Source organism: Tasmannia lanceolata, unplaced genomic scaffold (assembly GCF_043159265.1).
Source record: "Tasmannia lanceolata isolate RefF3 unplaced genomic scaffold, GAP_Taslan_0.1 ptg000003l, whole genome shotgun sequence".
In the NCBI taxonomy this organism is placed as follows: Eukaryota; Viridiplantae; Streptophyta; class Magnoliopsida; order Canellales; family Winteraceae; genus Tasmannia; species Tasmannia lanceolata.
This window is the reverse complement of record NW_027518680.1, coordinates 16563045-16584600: the sequence shown is the minus strand read 5'-3', so window position 1 is coordinate 16584600 and position 21556 is coordinate 16563045. Positions and strand designations below refer to the sequence as shown.

Here is a 21556-nt window from a genome sequence, read left to right as displayed (position 1 = left end):
TCTAATTGCACGATCATCTGGACCATCGTTATCATCAAAACCGAGAGCATAAAACATCACCAACCATCTAAAGAGGAGGAAAAGGCGAGATTAGAGTTTTTATTGATCACTGGAGAATTTCTAAGAGATTTGATTCAAAGATCAAGTTAGTTAGGCCTTGTTTGTTCGAGATTATGCAAGTGGATTGTAAGTCCAAAGCCAATTATTTGACTCAAAATTACATTTAATTTGGGGACCAAAAAAAATCTTAAGAGGAGAATTCATAAAATAAAAGAGAAATGAAGAATAGAGAGATCAAAGTTTCTATTGAGATGGGTTATCGGCTGAGGTCATTTTATGTGAGCTCTGTCCCCGATTTTTATTGAGGACTTCATCAGCTCGATAACTAGTGAAGATCTCAAAGATGGGGCACAGATGCTCATAAACTCTGGTTATAGGGCATCCAACACAAAAGTCGAGGAGAATGATGAATAGAAAGAAGATTTTGAGCTTCGGAGTATATTGAGAGCTCTGATTGGATGCCAATTCCAAGGGATCCTTAAGCATTTAAAATATGCACTTTTTGGTAATTCTATAGCATTTGGATGCTAATTTAGCATCACAATCCCTGAAGCCTCCCAGACAAGAAGCAAAGGTATTTATTGCTTATCTTGTTATATGGCATCCATGTTCTCTCCTTGTACCTTCCATGCCACGTTTCTCAAAAATGGTGGAATTCTTCAAGTAAAATTTTGCCTCTCTCTCTCTCTCTCTCTCTCTCTCTCTCTCTCTTCTCGTTCTATATTAGTAATGACACGCCTCCCACAACTCTACATGGTTGACAACCACACACTGCTTATCACTATTTTACGGGGTAAATCCTGGGGAATGAAATGTTTGTCACCATTTCGCAGCTCACTTTCGCATAAGAGAACAGTCACCTCATATGAATTAAATGAATAATACAAAATGTGCTAAAAAGTGAGCCCGTTTGTGTGTTCTCTCATGCAAAAGTGAGCCATGAAATGGCTTGTTGGGAAGTGCCTAGAAAATCCCTACATCTATCTATCTGTCTGTGTCTATAATATATATTAAGCATGTTTCTTTCCATCATTTGCTTTTTTTCCCAGAAAAATTTTTACTTGAATTTTTTTTTCTCATAGTTGGTTTTGTCACCATCATGTTTTGCTCTGTTTTGCCGCTACCAATTTTGGGGGCTAATTTTTCTGCAAGGCATCCTTCAGTTTAGCATTATTCTAAACGATATTAACAACACATGAGAAAAGATCTTATTAAAGCGAAGAAGCAATTATAGAAGAAAGAATGTAGATATCGTTTTGAGTGCTTGATTTTGGATGCCACATGTAAGGGATCCTCAAGCAATCCCTAAGCATAAAAAAATTCACCGTTCGGATTACTCGGTGGTGTTTGTTTGCCAATGTAACATCCAAATCCTAAGATACTACCGGACAACAACATGTGTAATAATTGCATGTCTGGTGGCGTGCCATCACTTCCCTTTACATATGAAATATCAAAGCAGAAATTTCTTAGGTAATCCTCTGCTCATCCCCCTTCTCTCTCTCCCTCTCCCAGTTAACTTACATTCAAACATAATAAAGCACATGGCTTGACTAAGAATTACCAGATATTTAATTGCATCAAAAATCCTGCTCCCTCCTTGGACTTTACTCACTCAAAGTATGCAAATGGAGGCTTTAGGGTCACCAAGAGAGGAGCTGAACAAATAGCCTCATACCTTGCCTAAAATGGCAAAACTACCCCCGCATGCCATGTGGCTATTCCTTAGGATTCACTCTCGGTCCCCGAGTCTGTTACCATATCATTATTTTATTCGCTGTTACACGCGTCACGCTCCTATTGCTTCTTTCTGTAAAGTAAAACGCATCCCCGTTTTCGTACCATTTCTCTCTTTATTCTATTATAAATTTCTAATACAGCCAAACTACCTTGTTAGGATAGGCATTACAGAGAGAAGAACATTAGTAGAACCAGTAGTAGTAGTAGTAGAAGAAAAGACAGAGACCGAATAGAGAGAGATGGTGAGGATTATTCCTATGGCTTCTTCCTCTCTTTCTCTCTCCTCTCTCCGTCCTCTTTCTCTCTCCTCTTTCAGATTCTCACCAAACGCTCGATTCGGCATCTCTCTCACTGCCTCCAACCCTTCTCGAAGACTCGCTCTCTTCCATCTCGGCAGTTGTAATCTTCTCAAAACCCTAACCCTAGCTTTTGTTTTTTTTTAAATTCTCCAAAACCCTAACTTTCCTATATATCTGCAATAGAATTCTATACTGTACACTGTATAGCTTGCTCAGTAGTCCTTTTTTTTACTTAAATCGGTTTGATTTTATGACAATGTTCAATTTCATTGTGCTTTATTGTTGGTTTTTTTATTTGTTATGATTCTTTTTGAAACCTCTTTATTTTATTTAACATTATGCAATGATTTAAGGTTTATTTGCTTAGGGGTAGAAATGCCAAATGCTGATTCGCAAAGTAATGGAAGATATTAATATTTTTACAGATTTTTTTTTAAAATTTTTTGTTTGATGATGGTGATTTGGGTTGTAAATTGACTTTTTATTTGCTTGTTTATGTGAAATTTTATATGATTGGGCACGTACAGGGATAAAGACAAGAATGTAAATTAGTACAGTAGTGTGGAGTTTTCAAAATTCAAAATAACTAGTGCGGCAACAACGTGGAAGATGCTATCTTGTAACACACTGGCGGGAATTCACCCTTGATTTTGATCCTACATCAGCCACTTTTCCAACTTTTTAAGGGACTATTGTTGGATCAAATATCAAGGGCAGATGCCCCGCTAGTGTACGTGCCCGAGCGGGCACCACATAATTTCTCTGTTTATGTGCTGGTGGCTATTTTTATGGGATGGAAAACACAGCTCTTTTACTTAATTTTTCTTTGGCTATAGTAGATCTTTATAGAAATAATTGCATATATAACTTTTGTTGCCAATAGTGGAATTTAATTGATGCAAACCCGATAGGCTTGTGTGTGTGTGTGCATTGATTTTTTATTCACAACTAAAGGCTGATATGCTATGATTTAGCCGACACTTTGAATTTTTTGCCGACACACCTGCCCTGCCGTGTCCAACACGACACATGTGCCCACATGCGTTGGCACTCATTTGGACACTTTTAATTGTATTGCTAGAAGTGTTAAGACTTGATGTGGGCGTGTTGACATGTTTTTGTACCTTGTCAAGTGGCATTTTGTTTTATCATTGAATATTGTGTTTACCTCTTTTATATGTATGTACGTGTCACCATTTCTAGATTTTTAGATGTTTCCATGTTAGACAACTCATATCCATGTCGAAATTGGGCACACGAATCCGTATCCACAAATCATGATTACATATACTTGCTATTTTAGCCGTGTCCCTGTTTCTAAATTTTTGGGGTTTGCCGTGTTTGTGTAAACACGCGACACTTGTATCCGTGTCCACAAATCATAGTTGATATGCAAATATGGAAAAAATCAATGTGTATATATGTTGTACTTCAAATTGCATAAATGTCATATGTGTTGCTTGCAAGATATGATGCGGTTTTTGAAGGAGGTGCGTGCATTTATTTGCAAATATCTCATTTGCGTTTTATGAGATTTTCGTGAGAGAGAGAGAGAGAGAGAGAGAGAGAGAGAGAGAGAGAGAGAGAGAGAGAGAGAGAGAGAGAGAAGAAGAAGAAGAAGAAGAAGAAGAAATTTGCTTCTGTAAAGGAGAGAACGACGTGGCTATATAAGAAGCAAAAGTTAACTTTTTTTTCCTTAAAATATTTAAGAAATGTTTTACTTCTCATTGTTGATTCATCAATACATTGATATATTAGATTGTAGGAAGCACCAGCAGCTTGCGATTCTCTTGTAGAATTGAGTGGGAATTCGCTCAAGAAGTTGAAGAACTAACTTGAACATTTCTTTATTGCCATCCAGCTATTCCGCAGGCACAGCTATTTGGAATTAAAACATCTAACTTGTTAAAAGCAGAAGGAAACAGTATAGATTCTGGCACAGCTGGAAATATGGCACAAGCAAGCGCTGCTGTTAGTAAAGAAGGTGCCTTAGAATGGGTAAAAAAGGATAGGCGGAGACTCCTTCATGTAGTTTACCGTGTTGGGGATTTGGACAAGACTATAAAGCAAGTATCTTCAGTAAATGCATAACAACTTTGTTGGTTCATCTTAGGTTTTTGGCGTATTGCTTGCTTCATAGTTCATTTATTTTTTTTTGCAGATTCTATACGGAATGCTTGGGAATGAAGTTGTTGAGGAAACGTGATATACCTGAGGAAAGATACACGAATGCTTTCCTTGGGTATGGTCCTGAAGATTCACATTTCGTTGTCGAACTTACCTATAGTAAGCTGTCTATGTAACTCTTCCAATGCTACCTTTTATTGAAAGTTTTAACATTCTTTTTAGGCTTTTTTCCATAATGTTTTACCAAACTTTGTTGATGCTCAAAGGTGCACTTCACTTCATCTTTTTGCAAATTAAAAAATGGACATTTATAGGTTATGGTTGCATCTCATGCAGTTTGTGTTTCATTTAAATTTTGGCAGATTATGGAGTAGACAAGTATGATATTGGGGCTGGTTTTGGCCACTTTGGTATTGCGGTTGAGGATGTAAGATTCTATTGCTTGAGAAACTGAATACTTTTCTAAAATAGGTTTTTCATGTACGGTCTCAAAACCTCAACCACAAAATATGTCGGATAATATTTTTTGTTTTTGCATTAATATAGACCGATTCTCTCTCTCTCTCTCTCTTATTATGTTGACTTTATTCTGCACTCATGAAGCCTTCATTGACAAATATGACATGTTTACTGCTTTGCAAGGTTTAAGCTATTTAAATCTGTTTAGGGACTTCCTTTGACACGTTGATTACTGATTGACTAGGTTGTTTTTGAAGTAATTATCTTTCTCCACATGCTTATGAAACATTGGATTTTTGCTTTCCAAGGGTAAATGTATTCATTTTTTTATGATGGCAACAAGTTGAGGGCATCCATTGTTAAAAATGCATACATACTGATTAGGAAGGAAAACCCAGAGCTAGCTGGCCTATTGATTTGGTTTTGCTCAAAAACTAAACTCAATCTATAACCTAGTTCTGAGATAATTGGGTCCAAATTCATGCAAAAACACATTTTTTCAATTAGAACACGAACCTTTCTGATACGACCAACAAAATTGTGTTCTCCAAGCCATTGTTCTGGACCAGGCAGTGTTATGAGTTATAACTGAGTCAGAGTATACCTTCACAAGGTCTTATTGAGTCGAGTCTGGTTTATTTTCTGAGTCTAGGTTACCTTAAACCTTGGCCTAGACTAGATGCTGTAGACGGGCCTGATATCATACCTTTTTTTGATGGGAATTATGTGCATGCTTTTTGCTATGCGCAATATAGGGTTAGGATTTCTAATCTCTGCGAAATTGAGATTTTGGGTAAGTAATACCGCAAAAGTTACACTAGCAGTAAATCGTATATGTCTGTACTGAAAATTTTGGGTAAGTAATACCAAAAATTCTCTCTATTTGTCTCTATTTCTATGTAGTCTTTGAATTTTTCCAATCTCTATTTGTCGCGGGGGGTCGGGAGTTCAGGGAGGGAGGGAGGGAGGGGTGACAATGGTGGTCCCTAGGGGGAAGAATACCCTAGGGCTCTGATACTATATGCTAGAGAAGAGAATGAGAAAAAGAAGAGAGTGAGTTGGAGTGATCTCCTCCTCATTTATGTATTTATATTAAGAGAAGCAAAGTACAAAGACTACTATGCCCTCAGGCACGTTACATATTCCAACAATTATTAACTCTTCTTTTACTATAAACTCTTCTTTAACTGATTTTTGCTAATATACCCCTACCCTAATCCTAAACAAACTCTTATTCCAATATTATATTCATTTCATCATATTGGTCTCCATTTCTCGTTGCATCGGAAGAACTAGATTAAATTGTTGAATGCGTTGTTTTTTTATTATCTCACGTTTGTTTTAGATTATAGTTGATTAATTCTAAGATTTATTAGTTTGTTAAATGGATACCGTATTTATATTGTTGCAAATTATGATAGTAATCAATAATTTATTATGTATGTGCCTGTATGGCCATGTCACCATTTCTAGATTTGTTGGGGTTGCCATGTCAAATACTTCGTATCCGTTCCGAAACTCGACACACGAATGTGTCCGCAAATCATTATTATATTTACTTTCTATTTTCTGTGTCCCCATTTCTAAATTTTGGGGGTTTCCTGTGTCCGACACTCCGTGTCTTGTGTTGACACGTGACACTCGTGTCTGTGTCCACAAATCACAGGATTTGCCTCTCACAAGCAAAGAAGACATGAAACTATTCAGATTTATGATGAGTTTAAAGATTCTTGCAAATCAAGTTTTGGATGACTGATTTTCAGTGCATGAAACCGAAATCAAGCTACTCGAAGGGACTATTGGAGATCTTCTAATGGTTTCACGTTTCCCCATACCGACATCATTGCAAGACAAGAGCTCAAGGGCAGCAAGCATGTAAGAGAAGGCATACATTGTTTGTAATGGGATTTGCTGAGTAGAGAGTAAGGAAGAAGGGTGAAATTGAAGATAATGAACTTAATGTGGAGTGATGCAAGGGATCCTAACATCTCTACTTCTACTCATGCATGGTGGGCCAGCCTTTATCCAATCCAAGGGCTGAGAGAAAAGGATTAAGCAAGACAGTTGGTTTAGTCCTTTTATGAGCACTAATAAGTGCTCATGTGTCAATGGCACATGCACACTTAGGTTGCATTTTATCTCATTCAATGTAATAATTGATTTCATTTGCATTTCATTTGTAAAGAGGGAGGCATATAAATAGCCTTCCCTCCAATTGAAATTGAAATTTAGTTTTTCCTTCTGTTTCAATTTGAATTGGACTAGGATCTTGTAAAAGGGAAATTTTCTTTCAGTTTGAAATTTTCTTAGAAGCCTTTACAATGTTGCTGTTCGAGCATGCGCTTCTAGCAGTGGATCGAATGAAGACAGGTTTTCCTTGAAATATCTGTAAGAGATTGAATACAATTCCACACTTCACATCTGATCTGCATTAAATTTCAGTGAATTAATACGATGTAGACATATCTCTTGTTGAGAAAGCTCAGAAGTAGTGTAGATTGTTCTGTCAAATAGTGGATCATATGCTTGCTGCGTGTTGAATTTTTTTATGAAATTTCATTCCTGCATGCTCCTCAGCCCTGATCTAAAGTTTTGGCAACCTTTCTCCCCTGTTCTGGACTAAGATTGTTTTTTTGCTGAACAATGCATAGAGTTTAGGAAATACTCCTTATAGATCTCAAAAAAGTGCTCTGGATCTGAGCGTGGAATGTCTAGACAGTGACTTGAGCAAAGGATAAAAAATCCTTGATCAGATCTACTCCATAGGCGGTGTTTGCACACTGAGATGGATTTGCTTCCTTGATATCGTGTGAATACTTCAGAAGTTTTATAGTAGCTCGCTCAAGTACTCTAACCAAAGGACATACCTACAGTTTAGGCGATTTTTAATTGTTTCATTTCAGAAAATCCTCTTGATATATTGACTCCCATTCACTAGTAGAAGTCTAAATTGGCAAAGCTTGGGTTGCTTTTGTGTTGGAACCTTCGGACATGCAAGTTTAGTCATTTTATTTGGCCAAGCAGTTACTGAAGGTCTGGCTTGTGTTTTCCTTGAATCAGAAGATCTGAACCTTTATAAAACTTAAAGTCCATAGGTTTGTGGATCATTTGACTGAACCTACATTGAAATGAATCCTCACAAGAAGCCCGAAAAAGTCAGCTTCTTTTATTCGTGCATTGGGACTGCCTTATGAATGTTTTCTTGAAATCTTTCTAACCAAATTTCAACTCCAGCTATTGGCTGTTGTGGAAGTTGCACTGCTTCAGCTACTACACGAATTGGTGCTGTTTTCTTTTGAGCTGGTACTTCTTTGCAACTGCCTTGGCTTATTTCAGTTCCCGTTGTGCTGGTTAGTAGTGCAACTACAACTCATGGTTAAGATTCAATATGGAGTTGAAGGTTGAAGACTTCCGATTCTCCAAGGAATTAAATTGTGCTGTTTCGGCTCCTCCTTCCATAGTCTCCATGGAATTAAATTGTAGATCTTGAATTACGGCTCTTTTCTTGAAATTCTCCATTTTCTCCACCAAGATCGGCAATTAAGAAGTTCCAGCACCCTACGCTCTGATACTAAATTTGACGTAGACGTCGTGGCGGAAGCAACAGAGAAAAACGTAGATCTGAACTAAATCTGTAATTTGATGATCAGATTTGAAATTTTTCTGGAAATTATGCAGGAATTTAAGGAAAAAAAAGATGTTTTTGATAGAATTAGGGTCTGATCTTTCTAAAATCTTGATCTAGCATGTTTATTCAACTTTCAAAACTTAATGGAGATGAAATTTATGAACATAATATACAATCAGAAAGAAATAGGATAAATCTAAAAGAAAAAAAAAAAAATACAAGATAATGTGGAAGAATCATAGATAAATCTCAAAGGACGATATATAAGTACAAAACCCTCGTGTGCAACACATCAGGGCTCGGATCTGGTACAATGACAATGATTCTTCCAACAAGGCTTGCTCGGATCTCGCCATCTCGACTCTCGAGGGTCGAGGATCCAACGTTGGAGAAGTCCTCCCCTTTTTCCTTGGAATTCTCTCCAATAAACCTCCCCACTCCTGTAAATTATACTTTTTCTCAAAATGATTAAAACTACCCTAAAGTCCTAAACACTACCCCCTAACCCCTATTTATTGAAAATCCTAGCCCTTAAATGAAAACCTCACTACGAAGCCACTCATCTTCTCTCTTATTACAAGTATGCCCTTGCACATCTCAATTACACTTATGCCCATATACACATACTCAAATATACACACCCTATACTTGTACACTTGTACATGGATGGGACACAAACACATTGCATGCCAAAACTCTACCTTTGAGCCATGCCTAGATCAAATCTTGACCGTAGATCCATGCCAAGCCGCCACTTAGACGCTTCATCATTTCCCTTGCCTTGTCTTCAATCTTGGGCTGCCTAGATGGGTGTGATGTCCACATCAGTTTCGTATTATCAATTTTGTGTACATGCATTTTGGATTGCAGTGGTTTCCATTGTTGACAACTCCTGTGACTGAAACTAGCCATGATGATTTCAAATTGTTTTTTCCAAGGTTGTCAGAGCGGGAAGCAAAGGCTCCTGGGATGGTGGAAAGCGGGAGGTGTGAATGGTCAGGGGAAGTGCGCTGGGGAAGTGTGTTTCTCATTTTTTGTGATTCCCATAAAATTTAAACGAGGGGAAGTGCGTTCCCATTTTGGGGAAGCACGATTCCCATTTTGGGGAATCGCCCTTCCCACTTTTTGGGGAAAGCGTCGAGATTCCCGATTCGGAATCGCGATTCCCCGATGCAGGGTGTGATTCCTGCATCCTTGGTTTTTTCATTTACAGATCTTGGTAGATTTGGGATTATCGAACGTTTTTTCCATCTCTCTCATGTTCATATAATAAAACATGATTGTGTTGGAATATGAAAGACGTCCCATCTTAAAATTTTCAAAATATGCACACAACATTGTCTCATTTGCAAAAGAGGTTCTCAATCTTAGTCTTGATAGTCTGAGGGTGACTTGCTGAATCTGGTTGCTTGGGCGGTTCATCGTAGCCCTCCTCTGTGTTGTTTATTATCAACAAGATTGTATGATATTTCTTTCTCTAATGTTCTTTAAGAAGCAAATGATGTAGTGAACTCCTTTGCTAAAGGCGTTCTTATAGTTGCTTTAGCTTTTGACAATCTCTTCCCTTATTGTAATTTCTTTTGTTCAAGTGTTTCCTTGATTGTTCAGAAAAATGTGAATCTTGACTGTTATGCTTATATGCTTTTGCCGTATATAACAATTACAAAATGGCAGTTATTGGAATAGAGAAAACTGACTCATAATATGTTTTCAAAATAAATCTTTGAATTTAATCTCACTTCCGTATGTAAGCTTGGTACTTAATCTGTTCTTTGTTCATCCATGCACATGGACTTGGGCATTGCAATTTTCCTATTATGCTAAGCTAAGATTGAATGTTTCACACCAAAGATTTGCTTGGTTTATAAGTGAAAGGTGTGAGTGAGTTTGGTTGTATATGTGTGAGGTATTGTGCCCAAACATCAGTGTTGGCAAGTAGAATCTGAATGCCATGAATAAATTCAATATTGTTAATGTACATCACTAATTTGATACAATTAAGGAAGTTAAAGATTGATGTATTGGGAAAAAAAAGACTGATGTATTGGGAAAATGAACCCGAGTAGGGTGTCAATGTTCTGAACCGACTTTTACTTGGATACGAAATCTAACTTCTCACTGCAGTGAAGGTTTTATTATCACCATTCTTAAACCATTTTGGATATTCTGTCGAATTTCCATTAAGACATGTTCTTTTCTCACTAAAGTGAACGTTTTATTATTACCATTCTGAATATCACATCTAAATTTGTTAGTTATTTACAGTAGTTTCAATGCTTGATTTCAAGTCTTCTTACTCATCATAGGTTTTCAAGACTGTGGATCTTATAAAAGCTAAGGGGGGAAAGGTTACCAGAGAACCTGGTCCTGTGAAAGGTGGCAAGACCGTAATTGCTTTTGTTGAAGATCCTGATGGTTATAAGTTTGAGCTTCTTGAAAGGGGGCCCACACCAGAACCCCTGTGTCAAGTAATGCTTCGGGTGGGAGACCTTGATCGCTCCATAAATTTCTACGAAAAGGTGAGTATTGTTATGAAATGGAATTAAAAATGAATTGATCACTCCATCCTCTTGCTTGCTAGTTGCTCCTGTTATTTTCTTGTATATCTGAGGTTCTGAACCAATGCTTGCTTTGAATTTAAGGCTTTCGGTATGGAGCTTCTTGGCAAACGAGATAATCCTGAATACAAGGTAACTTGACATCTTTAACTATCAACTGAATGTACATCTTTCTATAGCTATTCCTGTATGTATATAAAATCATGTTACACGCATACTCAGTCATATAGGCATGGTTTTAAATTTCGGCTGAATATCGAAATTTTGGATTTCGGTTGTGACCGACACCGAAACCACTTAAATCCGAAATTTCGGCCAGAATTCAAAATTTCAGCCAAAATTTCGGCAAAATTTATTTTTTTTCCAATATTTCTGTAATTTCAGCCGAAATTTCGGCACAATAATGAAATTTGCTTCTTTTTTTTTACCGAATTGCGGCCATAATTTCAGTATTTCAGCCGAAATTTCGGTTTCGGCTATATCTGAAACCGAAACCGAAATTTTAAACCTTGCATATAGGTTCCTACTAGAACAGGAGTGGTGCCTGCAACCAATACTTCCTTTGCTTTTGTTCGTATGTGTAAGCGTGAAAAATTGGGTGGGACCTTCAAATTTGAAGCTTGTTTTTATGCTTACATGAAAGGACAAAACTGGAGGGGCGAATATTTACTTGAAACATTAGTCTATTAGAATGTGACATTATTAGCCGACCCCAACTAGTTTGGGACAAAGGCTTTGTTGAGTTGAGTTGTAGAATGTGGCATACCGATTAAAAATAAATAAATAAATAGAATGTGACATTATTCTTGTGTGTATATGCATGGCATATGCACATATATATAGAGTCATGATATGGTCAGACTAGTCTGCCAGGGCAAGTAGCGTGGCATGACTGGGCCCATATGGCAGTTCCTACCCACATGATGTGAGCTGTTTTAGTTGCATGTGGGTCGGCCCCATGGTTTTAAATTTCAGCCAAAATACTGAAATTTCGGTCGAAATTTTGGATTTCGGTCGAAATTTTGGATTTCGGTTGGGACCAACAGAAATTTTGGAAATTTCGAGAAATGTGTTTTTTAATTTTTTTCCCAAAATTTCGTTTCGGCATCATAATGAAATTTGTTTTTTATTACCGAATCTCGGTTTCAGAGCCGAAACTGAAACTGAAATTTTAAACCTTGGTCGGCCCTGCTGTATGTACAAACTCATATGACATTTGTTTTATTCCAGTCAGTCGAGTCTGATTCTATCATTATTCGTGAATATATAGTATATCTATGTCTAATAACTTGGAAATTCCAGAAACTCGAGGTAAATGTCACCTGAATAATTAGCGGCAATGAAACCTATGACACCAGTTAATTTCAAATTCTACAAACTAGGAATAACAGCTAGCCAGGTAGGTGAATTACCGACTGTTGAAGAACCAATGGCTCCCTAATTAGTCAGTTCTTTATCTATGAATGTGGGAAACTTTGTTTTATTTAAAATTTTCCTAGTTTTTTTTTTAAAATTTTCCTAGTTTTTTTTTTTAAATTTCCTTGTCTTTGGCTCCTGTGTGTGTTTTTGTTTGCCTATTGCTGCTATTGATATTTAATTGTTCTAATTTTCAGTATACATTAGCTTTCATGGGCTATGGTCCTGAAGACAAGAATGCGGTGCTGGAGTTGACGTACAACTATGGGGTTAAAGAATATGACAAAGGAAACGGTTATGCGCAGGTAAAGAGTTATTTTGTTCTGAAACCGGTGGTCCAAAAGGTCCCTAATAGCATTTCTGTCGATTAAATAGCGTTAAGAACTTTGCAATTTAATTTTTTTTAACTATTTATTTAAATATTTTGTTGTTAGCTTTGGTAAATTGTTTTTTTTTTTGCTCCAACTGTGGTCTGTGATCATCTTAATGAATACTACTAATATGTAAATGATTCTTGTATCTTACCAGATCGCTATAGGCACTGATGATGTTTATAGAACTGCTGAAGCAATTAAACTACATGGGGGAACAATCACCCGTGAACCTGGGCCCTTACCCGGTATCAACACAAAGATTACTGCTTGCTTGGATCCTGATGGCTGGAAATCGGTATGGCTACTAAACTCCTACTTTTCCAATCTCATGCTTCTGATGTTTTCAATTACGAAATGTTCCTAGATATTGTTTGGTTACTTCATTGCTTGATAACTTGTTTTCTAGATCTTATGGACGTGGCTGCAATATGCTGACCCTGATGATTCCTTTAACCAAATCTTTGTAAATAAGCATAAGCAGTTTTCTAGGCAACCACATCTTTATCATAATCACAACATTGCCAATATATCGATGCTATATCACGATATGGTTTTAATCCTATAAAAAGATGATGCTATCCAAGGTTTTGAAAATCGGAATAGAATCGTAAATTGTAATAGGGGTCAGGGGTCGAATCGTATCGGATTGTAAATCGTAAGATTCATTATTTTAAGCCTGTCCATTTTAAACCCCCACAAATTGAAGGGTTAGGATGATCCTTTGGAGATGATTTTTTGGGCACACCCTATCTATGTCGGCCCCCCCCAAATGAATGGTTTTCATCATCCAAACAATGTGGGCCCCACTCTGTTTCTGGTCGACAGAATAGATAAGTTATCTGGTCGATCGTCTAGGAACACTTTTTCGTGTGCGTGTGTTTGTGTATAATATATATATATATATATATATATATATATATATATATATATATATATATATATATATATATATATATATAGAGGAAATGGTTTGTGTGCAGCTGCACAGATAAGCTATATGTGCATGGCTGCACAAACCATAGTGGGGGCCACATTTTTGGGGGGATCCAAAGCATTCATTTGGAAGGCCCTTCCATGGATAGGGTGTGTACCAAAAATCAGCCCTATAGGATCATCCTAACCCAATCAAAGTTGGAGGGGAAAATGGACAGACACTATTTCTGCCCATTTTTTCCCTCCACAAATGGCAGGGTTAGGATGATCCTAAATGGCTGATTTTTTGTACACACCCCTATCCATGCAAGGGCCTTCCAAATGAATGCTTTGGACCCCCCCCCCCCCCCCCAAATGTGGCCCCCGCATGGGTTGTGCAGCCATGCACAAATAGCTTATCTGTGCAGCTGCACACAAACCATTTCCTCATATATATATATAGCAATGATAGATACAAGGGAGCCCTTGCATAAAGAGCCGCAAAAGGGCTCTTCATTGGATCCAAGTCATTTTCAGTTACAATTTAAAATTGGTTGAAAAAGTAAAATCAGCTATATTTGATGACGTGGATCCAATAAAGAGCCCTTTTTTGGCTCTTTATGCAAGGGCTCCCTTGTATCTATCATTACTCATATATATATATATAAGAAAAAATAATAAAGAAGTTTTTTATGCTTTGAAAAATTATAAGCAATTTAAAGAATAAAAAATAGCCAATTATTCCTTTTCATCCAAATTCATCAATTCAAATAGAGATTATCATGATTAGTCATTCAGTACCTTAGTACGAATTGTTTGCTAACAAACTTGACACATACTAATCATCTATATCTCATCCTAACCCATACATATTGGATAATAATCTTTAAAATAAAAAAAAGACAAGATCATATCAATTCTCAAAGTCTCAATCATCAACTGACTAATATCAATCATAAAAGACTGGAGTCATCGGTGTTGTCTTCATTAGAGTCGTCTCCCACCTTGATGTAAGTAATGCCTTCAAGCACATGCATTGTGCTTGATTGGTTGGATTCGTTTCAACTCCTACTCTGTCTTCTTTCTAATGAGAGGGATTTCGAAGGCTTCTTGTAATGTATAAAGGAAATGAGTTCTTTTGACAGAAAGTCTAATTTTATTTTATACACAACTTAATTTGGATAAATCGCATGAATCCTATGAATCATAAAATTTATGATCGAATCGTAAGATTCAATTACAAATCGTAAGATTTAATCATGGGATTCAAATCACCCCCTGGGCTTACTCGATGCGCGTGTTTTACGGGTGATTGCTCGTAGGGAATAGACCCGCCCTAAAAATTGGGGTGGGGATACCCTATGTCATAAAAAGAAAATCATGGGATTCAAATCATTATGCATAAGATTTGGTTTGAATTGTAAAATCGAATTGTAAGATCTTCAAAATAATGGTCAGGCCAAAGTTTGAAAGTACCTACCAGATGTAGAATCTCATATGTAGTTTTCAAGGGACCAATTTGGGATCTATCTCTTTCTCAATCGCAACCACTAATCGAAATAATGCAAAATGTTTAATTGCTCTCTTTATAGGTTATTCTTAAATTATTATTTTATATATTTTTAGAATATAATATTTTGTGTAGGGGTATTTTAGTTAAATCAGCATGTATTGTAAAGAGTCACGGAAACAGCCTCTCTGCAAAGCAGGGGTAAGGCTGTGTACATCTAGCCCTCCCCAGACCCCGCAGTGGCGGAAGCCTCGTGCAGTGGGCCGCCCTTTTTTTTAGCATGTATTGTAAAGACCCTTATATGTGTGTGTGCGTGTGTGCGTGCATGGGTGGGCTTACTGTTCCTGCGCTCGAGTGCAAAAAAAAGGGTGGGCCCACATTTTTGGGGTGATCCAAAGCTTTCATTTGAAATGAAAGGCCCTTACCAAGATAGGGTGTCTACAAAAAATCAGATCCATAGGATCATCCTAACCCATCCAAAAGTGGAGGGAAAAAATGGGCAGATTTGTGGACATCTGATTTTTGGTACACACCCTATCCATGAAAGGGCCTTCCAAGTGAATGCTTTGGATCACCCCAAAAATGTGTGCCCACATGATTTTTTTGCACTCGAGCGGAAGAACACTTTTCTGTATATGTGTGTGCGCGCGCGCGGGTGTGTGTGTGTGTGGAGAGAGAGAGAGAGAGAGAGAGAGAGAGAGAGAGAGAGAGAGAGAGAGAGAGAGAGAGATTAATGTTATCAGCACTCCTGTATTTTGATGATCACACTCCTCACTTTATTGAACATTTTTTTCTGATTGATGTCTATAGCTTTTGACAGATGTTACCACTGTTAAAAGCAAATTAGAAAGGTATAAATTGAAGATGGGAGTGCTATTTGCAAATATGGGAGTGCAAATATCATTTATATATATATATATATATATATATATATATATATATATATAGAGAGAGAGAGAGAGAGAGAGAGAGAGAGAGAGAGAGAGAGAGAGAGAGAGAGTGTTTCACGTGGGGGAGACATGAATCTTCTCTCTGTTAGGGCTGCTGTGATGATGCTCGTGACGTCGTTTTGTGATTACAAATTTCCCTTTTGCTATCTCAAATTTAGTTTCATCATTAGGTGTTTTCATCATTTTCTCATGTGATTAATGGGCCTATTTGCTATGTGTGGGCAGTTCTTTGCTGTGTTGTGCGTTGATTCGTAGGTTGTTTTCGACAATCTTTGATCCTTCCCCATGACTGGTTAGTTGGTATTGTGATTGGTTTTGTTTTTACAACTGTTCTTAGAGTTGCATCACAAGTGTTTTTTAGTTTGCTGATTGGTTGGGTGTTTTCTGAAGAGTCATAATGGAGACTAAGTCTGGAATGTTAATTACTCCTGATTACCTCAATACATTAAACTTAATTGTAGTAACTACATCCAATGGGCTAAATCTGTTAAAGCTTTTCTTTTGGCCAAAGGAAATGTGAAATATCTTATAGACGACAAACCCAAGTTTAATGCCTCTAATTTTTCAGAGTGGATACAGAAGGATGATCAAATTAAAACCTGGCTATGGAATAGCATGGAACACACGATTAGTGGTTGTTTTGTCTTTCTTTACACAGCCGAGTGCATTTGGAATCATGCTCGAAAGATGTATTCCTACTCTAATAATATCACAAGAATCTATCAACTTTTGCAATAGTATTTCAACTTGCCGCAGGGCAACAAAAGTTTAGATGATTACTTTTCTGAAATTGTTTGTCTTTGTGAAGAGTTGCATATTTATCAACCTATTTGTTATGATGTTGAGATGATGAACCACCAATGAAGCACGGATACGGGTACGGGGTGCGGGTACGACACGATACGGGTACGTAGATACGTATTAAAAAAAAAAAAAGGATACGGGTACGTTGGGGGTACGCTGAATATAATATATTTTTATATTTTATTATATATTTATAAAATAAAAATATTAAATATTTTGTTAAAGAATTCAAACAATTTAATTGGAGAACAATAAAAAAACAACAACAACACCAAAATCTAATATTACTTCTAAGTTGTTAGGTTTTTAATTACGGGATACATATATTTATATATGTATATATTATAGATATTTTGATATATTCAACCCTCCTCCCCTTTGTTGATTGGGACAGCCCCTCTAATGTAAATATGTAATTTTTGATTTAATTCGAACCAGGTGCGCACCCAATATGTACACAAACCCCCAAACTGAATTTTCATTTTGTTTGATGTTTGGGTGCGTACCCAGTACGCACCCAAAGAGTACCCAAGAGCACCCGCACCCGATACTCACCCGAACGGGTGCGTGGGCGTCCGGAGAGTACCCGTGCTTCCTAGTGAACCACCATATAGATAATTTTAATATCACCTGATTTCTATCTGTTCTAAAGTCTGACCGTGGGCATGGGCTCAAATTATTACTAGTCCAGAACTTCCATATTTCCTAGATGTGTTTTGTTAGACTTCGACGAGCCTCAATGTCTGAGTCTGGCCTCTCTAGTAAGAATAATCGATCTGCCTTGGTGGTTAATGGTGGTGCTGGTCAAGGTGGTCCATGTGGTGGTAGAGTTGGGCATATTTAGTGAAGAGATGTGTTTTGCTAGACTTCAACGACCTTCAGTGTCTGAGACTTTGAGTCTGGCCTTTCTAGTAACAGTAATCGTCTGCGTTGGCAGTTAGTAGTGGTTCTGGTAGATGCGGTTCAGGTGGTGGTAGAGGGTGTCCTATTTAGTCAAGAGGAGGTGGCTATAGTTTGGGGGAGGTCGTGGTCAAGGCCGTGGGCCCGTGCTTGTTCTCATTGTAGGAGTGATGATCATTCCATGAATTTTGTTTGAATAGTTACGTCAAATCAGCTAGGTTCACCAGGGCTATTCTCTCAGCTGAAATGCGTGAACCACCATCCTCTTTGCTGTCTGTGGATTCTATTCTAGTAAGTTCTTTACCATTTCTGTCTCTTGTTTTAGACCTTGCGTTCAATGGCCTTGATGTTCTCATTGCTCAACAAAAGGCTAAAATTTCATGTGCTCTTTTTTCTCATTCTTTACTGTACATCCCATTGAAGAGTTTGTGTCCCATGCCTCTTTGTCTTCCTCGTTTTATTGTTATGATTCTTTCCTCCCTTCTTTGTCTGTTCACAAGTCTATGCAGGAGGCTCTGTGACCTCTGTCTACTTATGGGTGGCGAACAACCATGGAAGATGAAATGGATTCTCTTCATCATAATGACACTTTCGAACTAGCTTCTCTTCCTCCTAGGAAGTCGACTGTTGGTGTTCAGCAGGTATACGTATACTATCAAATACAATCCTGATCGGCTGAAGGCACACCTAGTTGGTTAGTTGCAGGGGCAATTTGCAAATATATGATATAAATTAAGGGGCAAGGATAATTCCTGCACATACAACCTTGGATCAATACACTGTTGGCCAGAATTAGGGTCTCCCTAAATCAGAGCCCCCCCCCACCCACCCACAACAACCACCACCACCACCACACACACAAACACACACACACACACACACACACCCGTGCAGAAAATGTCGTAACCCTAGGACCGCTCCCAGCTCTCCCACTGTGCTAGACAGGGCTGGTAGTCGAGGATTAGGTTTAGACGCTCGCTTGACGATCGGTCAGATTCTGGTGATGAGTTTGGGCCTTAAGAGGAGCTGCGACAATTCCATGATGGGCCCAGGCATCACCTTCAGGATAGCCTAGTGCGAGCATTAGAGGGTTCTAGAGATTATAATATTCGACCCTGGTGAGTTTCTAGAGTGGGTTGACTGTGTCAACCACTTCATTGGGTAGAAAGAGCTCCCTTAAGATAACAAGGACAGATTTGTCACCATGAAACTCAAGGGTGCTGCCCTTGTTTGGTGGAAACGGGTCCAAGCAAGAACTCAAAGAGGAAAGGCCAATATTGATAGCTTGGACAAAATGAAAGAGAAGATGAAAGGTAAAATACCTTCCATCCGATTTTAGGATCACACTCTACCAAAGTCTACTCGGCCTTAGCAAGGAGCTCGATCCATGAGGGAATACATGGAAGAGTTCCATCTCTTGACAAGATGTAATGGGCTACTGCTCGATACATTAATGGGCTGCGTTTCAGCTGTACGATTCATTTTTCTTTCACACCCTCACTGTTGATGATGCCTTCCAATTGGGCCTTGAAGGCTGAGAAGATGTCCTACCGTTCTCAACGAAAGGGCGCTAACAGAGGTCCTTCTAGTTCCGCCATTTGAAACCCAATGACTAGTCGTTTTAATATTTGAATTACACTCGCTAGCTTGGCTTCGATCATCCTCGATTTGTGCCTTCCGACCTATTGAATCCTTCTGGTCGGCATTGTCACGAACATCAGTCATCATGAATATAGTATGTGAGTGCAGTAGCTCAACGAATGGAACTCGTGAAGCTATGGAAGAGAGTGAAGCTCACCCATTCGGGTCCCATGCCTTTGGGTCCCTTCGGGTGTCGCAAATGAGAGGGTGGCTTGTTTTTCCTTGGATGTTTGTGTTAAGCTTCCCTTGCTTGCCTATCTTTCCTCGTTGTCCCTAATAGAACTACAACGAATCCCCTAGGGGAATAAGTAGGTTGTAGGAGTGCCATCACGAGGGAAATTTTTTCTCACATGTAGGCCGAGTGGTCCAGATTGCTTGGGTGAGGTGTCCCCAGTGTCAAGGAGATAGTTGGCTGGCGACAAATGTGGGACATAGCAGACCAGGGCCCAAACAACGCACCGCCACCTTTAAATGTTTAAGTGTGGTGAACTGGGTCACAGGTCATCTCATTGCCCTGTTTGAATATCCAATCCTTAGACTAATTTAGCACGACCTGTGGATGATGAGGACAGGATGGACCCTTAAGCAGAACATGTTCCTCATAATAAAAATGCTTGCCAAGAGGTGATAGATGAGTGTGAGGTGGAGAATGATGAGACTGTTCTTGATGGGGATCATGTGGGGGTCGTTTGTGTGATTCATTGTGGTTTGGTACCCCTCGGACTTAGGGATGGATGAACGGTTGAGAAATAGTATTTTCCACATATGTACTATTATTTTCGATTGTAGAAGTCCTGAGAAATTGGTCTCAACTATGATGGTAGAGAAGTTGAAGTTTGAGACACTAACACCCTCTTATGAGATTGCATAGATCAAAAGGGGACTCAAGGTCTTAGTTAAAACCTGATGTCTTATAAACTTTTCTATTCGGGATTTTATAAAGACTCAGTTTGATTTCCCGTCATTGGAGGTTAGCCATATTCTATTGAATCATCCGTTGTTGTACGATTGTAAGGTCACTCATGCTGGTGAGAAGAACATATATTCCTCCATTAAGGACAACATGAAAAGTAAGTTAATTCCCGTAAAGTATGCTCTTAGGCCGTCTAAGAATGCGTCATCATCTTTTGCGACGACAAGTGCAGTTACTAGGCTCCTACGTAAGGAATTAACATTAATTTTGAGTCGATATAGGTTTGAGATGGCTTGTAAGAGGTATAGTTTTAGATCTCTTGGGAACCCGCATCCTATAGTCCCATTATTTGCTCCTATCGCTTTTCACGTCAGAGGTATTATTGGCCCCAATTAGAATGTGATGAGATCTAGTGCAGGGCAAGGCAGTCCGTTAGTAGATTCGAGTTCATTGTTACATCTTTACTCAAGACTGCTAGGAGAGTCCAGTGCATTTCCATTACCGCTAGGGTCTCCGAGATATCACATTTTATATCGATTTGTATGGTTAGGGCATGCTTGAGTCATTTCTGGAGAATTTTTTAGGGTGAAACGTGGGTTATATTTCAATTTGATAGCACATACTACTCCCAATCTGATGGACGAACATAAGTGATCAATCATAGCTTAGGGCATTTGTTGAAATGCTTAGCTGATAAGGAACATTATCTATGGAACTTCATTCTTCCCATAATAAAGTTCACATACTATAGTTCACTACCCGTACCTTTGATACCCTTCATGACCATCCCCTTTCATACCTTCTAGATCGTACCTCTATATTCTGCCTTGGGAAGTGCAGTGCCGAAGACAACACCTTCATCAATTACATTGAGGAGGTACATCGAGAGGTGAGCTTGCAACTGGGTATTGAGCGGAACGAGGTGGCCGTTGATGAGCATCAGAGAGACTACTTCTACAGCTTGGGGTTCTAGCGAACACATTCCCGGAATTCGATCGATTCGCAATTAGAGTTAGTCATCATGCATGCCTTGGAGAATTGCAGGTCTTTTCATCACTTCATTACCTTTTGGAGTGTACAGCATGGATGTTAGGACGACGGAGGTCTATTTAGGGTTTCATTGGAGATACCTAGTTCGTTAGCGACGCTCTCTGATCAAGTATTTGTGGTTGGATGAGGTACACTTCCGATGACTTCACGAGGATACGTTACAGCATGTTGCAGGCTTCTACTCAATGGTGTTGAGTTCTTCCCACTTGGGGAGA

The 21556-nt window shown here is 38.5% G+C and overlaps 1 protein-coding gene across 1 annotated transcript in view; it reads left to right on the top strand.

Moving 5' to 3' along the window:
* The first annotated feature begins 1946 nt into the window (after positions 1 to 1946).
* LOC143852624 (putative lactoylglutathione lyase, chloroplastic) overlaps positions 1947 to 21556 on the top strand; it is a 31076-nt gene continuing 11466 nt past the window's right edge. The window contains exons 1-8 of the mRNA XM_077362101.1: positions 1947 to 2199; positions 3961 to 4165; positions 4261 to 4385; positions 4589 to 4653; positions 10620 to 10832; positions 10956 to 11003; positions 12485 to 12592; positions 12816 to 12956. Coding sequence (XP_077218216.1) covers positions 2040 to 2199; positions 3961 to 4165; positions 4261 to 4385; positions 4589 to 4653; positions 10620 to 10832; positions 10956 to 11003; positions 12485 to 12592; positions 12816 to 12956 — 1065 coding nt within the window. The 5' untranslated portion in view covers positions 1947 to 2039. The remainder of the gene's footprint in view (positions 2200 to 3960; positions 4166 to 4260; positions 4386 to 4588; positions 4654 to 10619; positions 10833 to 10955; positions 11004 to 12484; positions 12593 to 12815; positions 12957 to 21556) is intronic.